Below are 13,227 nucleotides of genomic sequence, written 5' to 3' on the forward strand. Positions count from 1 at the left end.
TACATTTAGGTAAAATTTACGTAATGGTTTCAACGCATATTAAATCAGTGAGGGCTTTCCCGGGATTTAATGTAGATAACTTGGTGGCTGGAGTCTCCGTTATATAAGAATCTCAATGCGCGTTTTTTTGAAGAGACTAAAGGGTACGGGTAGATATAACGAATGGTGGAGTCGTAATCAGTGAGAGTTATTATAATTATTATAATCATGAGGAAGCGCTAAATCCGTAGGATTATACAGCTCCTGTGGGGGAGGGGATGGAAGGTATTTGGGCTTAATTCAGGGAACTGGACCACAGATAGTTCCCTAGACCAAGAGTCCTTCACCAGCGTCAAGGAACCCCCTAGAGGGGTAATCATTGTGAGGATAGTTGGAAAGGCTTGGTAAAGAGGTTTACTTCGATGAAGTTTGGTTTGTTAAATTATTATGAGGGTTGTTTATAACAATGTTATAAGGTGGGGTCTAAAGGTAGAATAAATAATAATCCGGGAATAAGCAATTGACTACCACCCACAGGATGGGAAGGTAGCCTGGGCTGGTAGACACAGGCAACCATCGCACTCTACTGACTGTCCCGCTCCCTGGTAACGTTCATAGTGCTCCTCTATCAGTCCCCAGTCACAGGTGTTGTGTACGGTGCTCCACACAGGTGTTGTGTACGGTGCTCCACACAAGTGTTGTGTACGTTGCTCTATACAGGTGTGTTGTGTACGGTGCTCTACACAGGTGTTGTGTACTGTGCTCCACACAGGTGTTGTGTACGGTGCTCCACACAGGTGTTGTGTGCGGTGCTCCACACAGGTGTTGTGTACGTTGCTCCATACAGGTTTGTTGTGTACGGTGCTCTACACAGGTGTTGTGTACTGTGCTCCACACAGGTGTTGTGTACGGTGCTCCACGTGTTGTGTACGGTGCTCCACGTGTTGTGTACAGTGCTCCACACAGGTGTTGTGTACAGTGCTCCACACAGGTGTTGTGTACAGTGCTCCACACAGGTGTTGTGTACGGTGCTCCACACAGGTGTCGTGTACGGTGCTCCACACAGGTGTTGTGTACTGTGCTCTACACAGGTGTTGTGTACGGTGCTCTACACAGGTGTTGTGTACGGTGCTCTACACAGGTGTTGTGTACTGTGCTCCACACAGGTGTTGTGTGCGGTGCTCCACACAGGTGTTGTGTACGGTGCTCCACGTGTTGTGTACAGTGCCCCACACAGGTGTTGTGTACAGTGCCCCACACAGGTGTTGTGTACAGTGCCCCACACAGGTGTTGTGTACAGTGCTCCACACAGGTGTTGTGTACAGTGCTCCACACAGGTGTTGTGTACAGTGCTCCACACAGGTGTTGTGTACAGTGCTCCACACAGGTGTTGTGTACGGTGCTCCACACAGGTGTTGTGTACGGTGCTCCACACAGGTGTTGTGTACGGTGCTCCACACAGGTGTTGTGTACGGTGCTCCACACAGGTGTTGTGTACGGTGCTCCACACAGGTGTTGTGTACGGTGCTCCACACAGGTGTTGTGTACGGTGCTCCACACAGGTGTTGTGTACGGTGCTCCACACAGGTGTTGTGTACGGTGCTCCACACAGGCGTTGTGTTGTGTACGGTGCTCCACGAGTTCTTGATAATCTTAAAACTTTGGAATATCATTAGCAACGTAGCTGCTGTGAGGTAATCTTAATATGTTAAGGGCAGGATTTCTTGTAAAGTAATTAATTGTTGGCTCACTAACTCGGATACATAGAAAGTTCTTATGATTATTACTCTTACGACAGTGATGATTAGCACGGTAAGCTAAAGCAAATATTTTTACTTAAATTTAGCGATATGGCATTGCAAAGGTAGAAAATTACCTTGATGTTATAAATAACTATAAACCTGCTGAACCACCTGTATTAGTAGGTAATTTTGTCACCACGAGGCCTGGTCTCGGACCAAGCCGCGGGGGCGTTGACCCCCGAAACTCTCCAGGAATGCTCTAGGTATTAACAAATATTTGCCAAAAAGCAAACTCGCTTCAGTCATGTGGAAGTATGTTTACGTTGTAATAATGCTAAAACTATAAAGGCTGCACGAAGAGATAAAGACGGATAATTTGGATAATCTGTGAATAAACAGTGAAAATATTTACAATTTAGCAAGTCGAGAGCTTAAGATCTTAATATTCTTAGCAGCCAAGGTCTTGTATCTGTAATTAATACCCTAATTGGTATTAAGATGTTTGAGCCAACCCACCTGTAGTCCTCAAGCACTTTTCCAAAACATTAAAACTGCATCTAAGCTCCTTGCTAAATTAAGAAAACAAGTAGTTTAGTAACACTTGTCCATACAGTAGCAAATTACTAACCAGGCAGTTAGTGAGCAGTTTTTGTGGCAGCAGGGGAACGGATATTCATTAGCATGTTATCTATCAAAACTATCTCGCTTTAAATGAATGATGCATAGGATTTTTTTTATCACACCTGTGGGAAGTATTGCTCAAACGTCAAGTTCCATGAACTCAGTTGCCACTCTGATTAGTTTTGGTATGTAAAAAAAAAGATTATAGAAAATTTCTACAAATTTTCATTATTGGTAAAAATCACTTCGTTTTTTTATGCTAAAGAATATTTAGTAAGAAATGCATAAACACACAATTTTGGCATTGTGATAGCCTCTTATGGGAACAGGGGCACGAATATTCTTCACTGTTACCTGAGCGATAATATATAAAAGAAATTGAATAAGACTATCACACGATTATAGCTTTTATGAGGGGACGATCAGTGCTAAAAAAATCACCATGTTTACTTTATTAAAGATAAGATAAGATTTCGTTCGGATTTTTAACCCCGGAGGGTTAGCCACCCAGGATAGCCCAAGAAAGTCAGTGCGTCATCGAGGACTGTCTAACTTATTTCCATTGGGGTCCTTAATCTTGTCCCCCAGGATGCGACCCACACCAGTCGACTAACACCCAGGTACCTATTTGCTGCTAGGTGAACAGGACAACAGGTGTAAGGAAACGTGTCGAAATGTTTCCACCCGCCGGGAATCGAACGGGCCCTCCGTGTGTGAAGCGGGAACTTTAGCCACCAGGCCACCGGGCCAGGAGACTCGTATTACATAGAGAAATAGACAGGTAGTATACCAGTCATAGCTTCAGACACTAGTAACTGGACGAACATAACTAAATCAGCCCCTCCCTTTTCCACTAATTCGTCTAAACTTTCGTGTTACTGACTGTACAGAATTGCGTTAATCGCTCCTTTCCATCGTTGGGTTCGGTGTATAATAGTGCTATTGAATACAATTAAATAATTTTGTACACTTTGACGAGTACACAGAAGCTCTGAAATATTCAGAAGTGTTGCTGTCAAGGCTTATTAATGAGTGCGTCAACTACCGATCCAGATAGTTAATACCAGCTGGGTTGTCTGTGCTCCTGGAGCAAGGAGGGGGAGGGGTCTCGATGCTGGCGAAAGGGCTTTTGATCTGTGGAATTGAAACTACCCTTCATTCGATCGGATTATATTGTCTCCCGTTCCCCAGGCAGTGTATGAACCCTGCGGATTTAGCCCACCCCTCCATAAATGAGGAAAAAAAATAAAATCTCTGCATGAACTATTTTTTTCCTTCAGACATCAATAATGTCCATATTAACAACGTCACATAACTAAACATCAAATAAAATGAGAATGCTCCCTAACATTAGTCATTTTTTTTTCTAACATGCTGAATTACATTTGAAAAGATAAATGTAAAATTTTAATATCTTTTACCTTGTTTTACAAAGGTCATTATACTTTCCTTGGGATAATTCGTACACAAGTAATTAGTAAACTGATTACCCTGGGTGAGTGTTGTCAGGTTGTTACCTTGTTACCCTGAATTTATATTAAGGCCTAAACCCTCTGAAAAAATGCGAGTCTATGGATTCACAGGGTTATGAAGGGTAACATGACTTTAACGGGTATGCAAAATAAAATAGTAAATACTTTAATTTTTATTAGCCTATGGCGGAAGATTTAGGTGTATGTACAAAATTCCACAACCATTCACAGAGTACATGTGTTACTTGCCTCTGGATGAAAATCCTGATTTTTTGTTTATAAATTCGTACACACGTGTTGAACTTGATACTTAATAAGTACTATACTAGCGAATCTTTGGACTAGCTGTATGTAATGGGTCATGGACTACTGTTGTATTACAGACAGATGGCCCCTCAAGGAAGGTTCCTTGATGCTGGTGAGGGGCTCTTGATCTAGGGAATTGGATCTGTTCTCGTTCCCTGAATTAAACCTGAATACCTTCCACTTGTCATTTAGAGAGAATGGATCAAAGTAGAATGACATGGAAAGCATATAAATCTATAGGGGAAGGAAGGCGGGGTAGGGGTCGTCCTCGAAAGGGTTGGAGAGAGGGGGTAAAGGAGGTTTTGTGGGCAAGGGGCTTGGACTTCCAGCAAGCGTGCGTGAGCGTGTTAGATAGGAGTGAATGGAGACGAATGGTACTTGGGACCTGACGATCTGTTGGAGTGTGAGCAGGGTAATATTTAGTGAAGGGATTCAGGGAAACCGGTTATTTTCATATAGTCGGACTTGAGTCCTGGAAATGGGAAGTACAATGCCTGCACTTTAAAGGAGGGGTTTGGGATATTGGCAGTTTGGAGGGATATGTTGTGTATCTTTATATGTGTATGCTTCTAGACTGTTGTATTCTCAGCACCTCTGCAAAAACAGTGATAATGTGCGAGTGTGGTGAAAGTGTTGAATGATGATGAAAGTATTTTCTTTTTGGGGATTTTCTTTCTTTTTTGGGTCACCCTGCCTCGGTGGGAGACGGCCGACTTGTTGAAAAAAAAAAAAAAAAACCTTCCACTTCCCCCTCAGGCGCTGTATAACCCTACGGGTTTAGCGCTTCCCTTTGATTATAATAATAATAATACAGACAGATGGTCACTTAAAATTTTTCGAAGTCTGTGTATTAGTTTTTCTAGATATTAGTGTTCCATTTACATAAAAATTGCAACTTTTGGGATGAGGTTACTGTTTTTTTTATACCAAAGATCTATCTTAGCTCGTTAAAATATAAGCATTTTAATTCATTACTTTTATATTTCAGTTAAGAGTATCACGTATTATAACAAGCATGTGACAAGGCAACATGTCTAAATATTGCACAATGATTAGTTTAAATGAAATTATATTTATTTTATGCGTCATCTACGTACAAGTCCGTGGAATAACACTAAGAAAAGAGGGCGGCAATATGTGGACAAATTTATATTTCTCGCAGCCAGTAAACAACATTGTGGCATCAGAAACACCATTGGCAAGGTACAGTGACTGCCAAGTCCATTATAACAGTAATAAATTAATAGACACCTCTGAGAAGCCCTTAACACAGCTTGTTAGTGGAGATGGATGGATGAATGGTATCGTAGACGTCTTCACCATGAACACCCATGATGGTGCAGGAGGGTGGAGAACAACCAGGCATGAGCGGGGAATATCTGCACTACAAGAACAAAGAACATTGTACCAAAATTTGATGTTGCTAAGTGTAGATGTTATAGACTCTCACGGCCTCAAGTTCCTTACTATTTACGCCAGTGAACCTCTAGGTATGTACCAAGATGCAGTTACTATGTTTGCCTACAGACTTAGTCATATGTATTAAGGTAGTGATGAATTCATAAACAGAATAACATTTCTCCATACTTTTTTCTGTTTGAAGTCTCGTAGAATAAATAACTGGTGTTTTTCAGTAGTATCACCATGTGGTATACATACACGATGTTTTTGTGTATAAATAATTTAACTCCTATTTTAGAAAATAAAATATTTGACTAGTGGTGGTGGTGTATGTGATATGACACCATGCGGTTGATAGGCTTTAACCCTAACAAATCAGAACTGTATTGCACATTGTCGCTACAATCCACTGTAAACTTTTTAGAGGTGCATGTTATAATTAGAAGCGTCATGTGGTGCCTGTGGAATGATTCATTCAGATTTGATCATTTGAAAGATAGTTGTATATTGTCCAGACAATATATACACTGTAAGCAGCACTTTCCTGCGCAACTGAGTGTCCGTGGTTCGATCCATAGCACTGGTGGACCGTTGGGCATGTTTTTTTTCCTTCTTACACCTGCTGCCCCTGTTCACTCAGCAGTAAGTACTTGGGTGTTAGTTGTAGTGGGTCGCATTCCAGTGGGTGGTAATATACCTTAGATAGGGCTGAGCTAAGGTAGGATAAGTTTTTATTCTGTAAAATTGATTTGTTAAAAACAATCTTAAGGGTAGTTTTATTACTGGAAAAAATTCGCTTGCGCGGCAGGCTTCTTCAGTCGAATACAGACGATTATAACACTAAAGAGGTAGAGAGTTAATTTTGATGTGATCAGTCCCTCATCCTTGATAGGTGATCACCAATTCCTTTTTGTCTTAAACAACAGGGGTAATTATCCTTTAGTTTAAATATTTAAATATTCTCCTAGTAGAAGGGGAAAATGCTTCACTATCCACCTCTTGTGCGTGCGTGCAATTAGAGAGTTGGTAGGTTGTTGCAGTGCAGTGAGCATTTATGAATGATCAAGAAACCTATTTAAAAAACGCATAAAAATTGGATGTGTATTTCGACCCCCAGCTGTAAGGAATAGGCTGTGTAGGGTAACAAGTACCTAGTTGTAAGCATGACTCGCGAAATCGTAATGACACGATTGCAAACAAACCATACCACGGGTGGGGTTAAAACCCGCCATCAGTCATAAAACTCCAGCACTGGAGTTTTATGACTCTCAGATCGCGGGTTCATCATATGTCGAGTAGTTTCAAGGAGTAGGCCTATTGGCCTATGTTAGAATTCACTTGGCATTGCTTGAATATCACATATAAAAAAAAGTGCCAGTCCAAAAGGAGAATAATCGCGTTAGCAACAAATTTATAGGCTGGATGTTATTGTCAAATTTGCACTGTAAAATCGTACCAATATCCATCCTCAGCAATAGGTTAGTAACTGTATCGTATTCTTTGCTTTACCATAGTTGAGGACAAGACACAAAGATTTAAGTGCAACCATATAAGAATTCTAATAGGTGTCAGTAGGCCTAGTGCAGTCATATACTTAATTTTACCATTACTTCGCTTACGTCTCAGACTGAGCCGCGGGGGCGTTGACCCCCGAAACCCTCTCCTTCTATCACTTGCACATTCTGCTGAAGAAGACCCCAATTGGGGTCAAAATATATAGCCAGTCATTTCAGTTTAAGTGGGGTTTTCAGCACACACGCTCACATGTACTTTCATATACTCACACTTGTTCACGCATACACTGTTAGGTAAGACACACGTGCAACAGTTAGGTAGCTTTATTTCGAAACGTTTCACCTACACAGTAGGCTTCTTCAGTCGAGTACAGAAAAGTTGATAGAAGCAGAAGAGACATGAAGACGATGTAATCAGTCCATCACCCTTGAAGTTTTGAGGTGGTCTTTTCCTCAGTCTGGAGAAGAGTATTGTTTCATAGTCTGAAACAGTATGGAGTTTAAGTGACAGGATGGGGCCTTATGTACCGCCAGGAGGTGAGATATAGGCCACTAGTAGAGGTAAGAACGTAGTCGTTGGGAGGTCACGTCCCTCTCAAATCCAGCAATTCTCCCAACGACTACATTCTTACCTCTACTAGTGGCCTACATCTCACCTGGCGGTTTATAAGGCTCCATCCTGTCACTTAAACTCCATATTGTTTCAGACTATGAAACAATACTCTTCTCCATACTGAGGAAAAGACCACCTCAAAACTTCAAGGGTGATGGACTGATTACATCGTCTTCATGTCTCTTCTGCTTCTATCAACTTTTCTGTACTCGACTGAAGAAGCCTACTGTGTAGCTGAAACGTTTCGAAATAAAGCTAGCTAACTGTTGCATATGTGTCTTACCTAACAACCTGTCGGTATTTTATACCATTTCAATATTCATGCATACACTGGTTGTGTGTGTGTGTGTGTGTGTGTGTTTGTTTTCGGAAAGGTCTGTTTTTTGGCCGGCTGAATGTTTGAAGAACTCTGAATAATATTATTATTATTATTATTATTATTATTATTATTATTATTATAATCAAGGGGGAAGCGCTAAACCCGGAGAATTATACAGCGCCTGGGGGGGGGGGGATGTGGAAGGCATTCAGGCTTAATTCGGGGAACGAGCACAGATTCAATTTCCGAAATCAAGAGCCCCTCACCAACATCAAGGAACCTTCCTTGAGGGGAAGGGGGGGGGGACTCTGAATAGAAAACATGTCTATATCACGGAAAACGTGAAGATAAAATGTTTTATGCTTTAACGGATGCTTATATAAAATAGCATTGTATGAAGGCCAGTGACTGCTGATCAATGAAATATAATAGATGGTGCTTCATTATCTAATAATGAACGGTACATGAGTAACGGGGAAGACATTATTGAGCGAGGCTATTCTTCGACTTGTTATAGATATATAACCCTAATTTTTAAAGGGGTGGACCGGTAAGCCAGCGGAAGGCCTCTATCAGATGACCAAAAGCTCCAGCGGCGGATCATAATGTGACTTAAGATCGGCGTCAGGAAACACTTTTCCTGTTTCCTGATGAATCTTGCCTAACCTGGCCTTCGACGTGATACACTGTTTCCTCCCAAGGAAAGCTCCTCGATGCCAGTGAGGAGCTCTTGATCCAAGAGCTTATGGAAAGCGAAATGTTGCCATATCAGAATATGTTCTGTCAAGCTTTGAGAAAGTGAGACTTAAACAAAGGATTTTACATAAAAAAATCCAGTTATCGGACAGTAATTAACAAGCACACTGTTAAATGTTTTAGTGTCCCACTTATGCTCAGTCATCCTTGTGTCACTACTTAGAAAATCCTTTATTATATACTTTGTCAGGCGATGATATGCAATATTTTGTTATAATCCCTTCAAGGGATGCTGGTGAAGGGCTCCTGCCGTCCATTCTCACGGCACTGTATAACCCGAATGGGCTTAGCGTTTCCTTATGATTGTGTTACAATTACTATATGGGTTAAGACGTACTTATTGTCAACATTTATAGTCTTATGTAACAATATAAATATAATTTATCAGAATGTCATTCATACTGTCATCACCCATTTGTTTACTTGTTAAAAAAGATCCTGATCTCCTCAACGTATTAGTTTCTTTCTATTGGAACACCATTGGACGATATGTAATTTCTTACTGTGTCCATATTTCGCTATTCTTAAGGACGTCGTCAAGATACCGAGGTTTTTACTGAAATATTGTTCGAACTATGTAAGCAATGGTTAACATGCAGATCACCGTATCTCTGGAAAACTTGAGTCAATATTGAGATAAAAAGGAAATTAATTTTTCTCTATGAGCAACGAGGTAACAGCCTGGTTAATCGGGTCCTGATCCACCGGGAGGCCTGGTCAAGGACTGTGCCGCGGGCGCGTTGACCCTCCCAGAACACCTTCCAAGTTTACTCTAGAGGAGCAACGTGGCTCGGGTGGCAGTGTTCTTCCCTCAAACTAAGTGCTAATGGTTCAGTCCCTAGCACGGGTGGAAGCCTTGGGCATATGTCCTTACACCTGCTGTCCCTGTTCACCTAGCTGTAAGTAGGTACCTAGGTGTTAGCCGACTGATGCGGGTCGCATCCTAGGGGACAAGAAATAAGACAGTCTTCGATGACTCACTGATTTTCTTGGGTTATCCTGGGTGGCTAACTCTTTTTGGGTTAAAAATCCGAACAGTATCTAAATATCTAGCAACATTGTTCGCATCGCTCTCGGGCCGTGTGGACCTGCTGCACAGACGCTCCTGTCTAGGCTGGCTTTCTGCGCAGTTTTCCCTGTTTTGAATATTCAAAATGGCGGATAGACATGGTCGCCGTGTAAATACGGTGTGTGTCGAATTGGTTCGTGGAACGCTTACAAGTTCAGCGATGCAGGTGCTCCTGCCTACGATCATCGGCGAGGTATATGGCATACCGAATGACGAATTGTATGGAGTAAGTCAGTTCCTGATCAGCCGGGCTGTGGCTCGTACGTTAGTTTGCGTGCAGCCAGCAGCAACAGCCTGGTTGATCAGGCTCTGATCCACCAGGAGGCCTGGCCACAGACCGGGCCGCGGGGGCGTTGACCCCCGGAACTCTCTCCAGGTAAACTCCAGGTAGCAATAAATGGAATCACAAGGATCTTCATCAAGTTTAAGGAGGAGGGCTTCTACTCAAGCATCGTTAACAAATATCAAGAGAAGACTGGCCGTGAACACTGCAGTGGAGGTATGCCTCCATGATGTGTCGAGTTAATGACGTGGGTAAAAGTAAGGAATGTACCATTTGAGGCGACAGAGCATGATGTGGTAGCAGTTTTCCGTAACTATGGAAAAATCCACTCAGCTGAGTTGGGAGTGTGAAAAGATGGACCTTATGAGGGGTTGCCTGAGGGATCATTTACACTGAAAATGACCTTACGGCAGCCAATTCCATCGTATGTGCTACTGGACGTCTTCAGGACTCAGGTCTACGTGTATTACTCAGGACAGAGGAAGACATGCAGATTGTGTGGGTCTTATGACCATATGGCAGCCCAATGCCATAAGAAAGCAGGGAGGAGGGATCAGATACCATTGCCTATAAGTCAGCAGCAAAGTATAGAGGCGTCGGAGACTGGGGTACGCCCCAAAACGACACCTTGTAGTTGGAGTGAGGAAGTTGATAAGGCAGAGGAGGCAATGAACGAATGTGTAACGTTACCGGTTGACACAGACTGCAACAGCGACGAAGAGAACGAGTGATGACGAGTGTGAAGGACCACAGGATGGATTACTGGAGGAGGTTATAAACACCTTTCTAAGTGAAGTTGAGGGTGGTCTGGAGGAAGCAAGGAGTACACACATGTCGGTGACATCACATAATGATTTGGTGGTTGGGGAAAATTTGCGCACTAATAGCACTGTGCACACAGTTGTGGCAGAAATACATAGGGAGGGAACGAGAGATGAAGAAGCGTGTGGTGACGGAAGCTCGCGTAAGCGATCGGCTGGAACGTCGGAAATGGATGACGTTCTCACTCCAGGACAGAGATCAGGGGTAAAGTCTTGGAAAAAGGAAGTGAGCCAAACGGGGAGATAGGGGAAGGGTAATGAAGGGGTGAATAGTTCTAAAGACAAGGGGGGGTAGGGGGGTTGAACAGGCAGGCTGCCAAACTAGAACCTCTTCACCAGGAAAGTATAGTAGGACATCTACCAAGGCGGAAGGGAAAGCCGCCGCTATTAAAGTAATTCAAGGTAGTAACAATTTTTTTTTATTTAAAAAAAACACAATACAAGATATAAATAAATAAAATAATACAATAATTAGCCATTTGCGAATACAATGATCCACCGTCAACCCCCACCAGACCCTAAGTGTTACAATCATATCGTATTAAAGGATAAACCATCACCTAACTATGAAAAGAGCATGATAACACCTGCTCAGAAAATACGTTAAGTCTAAACCTACAATACACTCCTGTTACACTGTACAATAAAACCCCCTTGCACAAAGCACACAGAAGATATGATAAACATAGGAATAAAAACATTATACATTACAATAATGAAACAAAAGGCAAACTTAAGCCTTCAATAAAATTGCCAAGACATACCACCATAATACATCCCACAAATTGCTGGAACCGCTTGACAATAAAATAGCGAGAGCTCCAGTACCGAACAAAACCATTAACACAAACAAAGCTTACGATTTATGTCAGCGCTCACACCAACCCCTCACTGCTCTGTTGAATAAGACTCCTTGCACAAGTTGCACTGTAAATGTCATACAACCTACAAATTTTAAAAGGATACAGAACATTGACCTAAAAGTTAGGCAAAACAAAGCCTATGATAAACATTACATTAGGGCATATCACAATGAACCCCCCCCCCCACCTAAACACTGAGCAGGACACAGCCGCAAGTAAAAGATTAAACATTATGTATACAAGTACAGTCCATACAAATAACAAAATCCTATCGTAAGGTATCAAAACGATCTAGTTACAGTACATTAAAACCTTATTTCCCTATTTGAAGCACAAAAATACATCACTGCGAAAATTAAATTGTACCATGCTTTGACATGAGAAAGTATATAACAAGCCTAAATCTGGCATTGAGTAACATTAACGTAGAAATAAAATGCAAAACATTCTTTGTGTTATGCCATAATCACGCCATAATATCCGGTGCTATTACGACCTCAAGAAATATATGATGAACACATTTAACACATACATACCCAACTCGTGTACCCACCACGTACTTGCGGCTAAAGGGAAACCCGCTATAACCCAACACGCAAAACGTACACACCGATCTACCATTTACACATAATAATTAAAAATTGTGATAGTAGGTTTATATACATATATCTCAGATTATAGAAGCCATATGAAGGCTAACTCTAACCTGCTCTTCAGGGCCTCGAATCATTATTGCCACGTCCCTATTTGTCAAACAACCGTAGATTCCTGATACCTTTTAAAGAACCATACATCAAGTACATACTTTTTTGACTATGTTTGAGCTAAGCCAAGCATTAACAGGATATATGCACATGACCGTCACGTTCACCTATTAGTGATACACGACAGGATATTGCTTGAGATTATCTCATGCGTCGGTGTTCGATATTTATCTATTATTAGTATCACAATAACAATACAGTTATCTTAAATGTCGACCCTAGGGTACATAAGTGTACAACTAATAGCGACTAGGGTCGCCGACGTATGCCAGGGATTGCTCAAACCCTATAGTTTCAAAATCTAACCTTAAGTCATCATCATACTGACGACAATATCAATGTAGCATGTGTTGATTCTGCTACACAAATTATGTGTATTATAAAAGGTTATCGTACATTTTATGCGATCTATTCACTTGGCATACAATACAACATAAAGTTTTTTTCCAAAGCCCCGGTTCGTTCTTGTTTATACCTTCTAGACCTTGCATAACCGCCCCTTCCCAACGTTTCATCATTATTCCTCACCATTTCGAATCCAACAGTCACCCTCGCCCACACACGAAAAGGCCAGCCACGTCTACCCTTTACGGTACTAATGCCCATAAATCACGAACATGGAAATTACAATATCCCACCGAAAAAGTCGAAAGCCATCTACCTCCAGCAATCTCTATTCCTCTGCTGTGTACCATAAAAAATCG

General features: G+C 41.7%; 1 protein-coding gene across 6 annotated transcripts in view; it reads left to right on the top strand.

Moving 5' to 3' along the window:
* Positions 1-543: 543 nt before the first annotated feature.
* LOC128689102 (probable glutamate receptor) overlaps positions 544-13,227 on the top strand; it is a 128,961-nt gene continuing 116,277 nt past the window's right edge. For 2 of the 6 annotated variants that reach the window (XM_070087311.1, XM_070087313.1), the window contains exons 1-2: positions 574-699; positions 5,109-5,610. In XM_070087311.1, the coding sequence (XP_069943412.1) occupies positions 5,151-5,610 (460 nt within the window). In that variant the 5' untranslated portion in view covers positions 574-699; positions 5,109-5,150. Of the gene's footprint in view, positions 700-1,489; positions 1,674-5,108; positions 5,611-13,227 lie in introns of those variants that run through there. The other 4 variants (XM_070087312.1, XM_070087317.1, XM_070087314.1 and 1 more) reach the window with 4 other exon arrangements.

The sequence above is a fragment of the Cherax quadricarinatus genome, chromosome 21 (assembly GCF_038502225.1).
Source record: "Cherax quadricarinatus isolate ZL_2023a chromosome 21, ASM3850222v1, whole genome shotgun sequence".
Classification (NCBI taxonomy): domain Eukaryota; kingdom Metazoa; phylum Arthropoda; class Malacostraca; order Decapoda; family Parastacidae; genus Cherax; species Cherax quadricarinatus.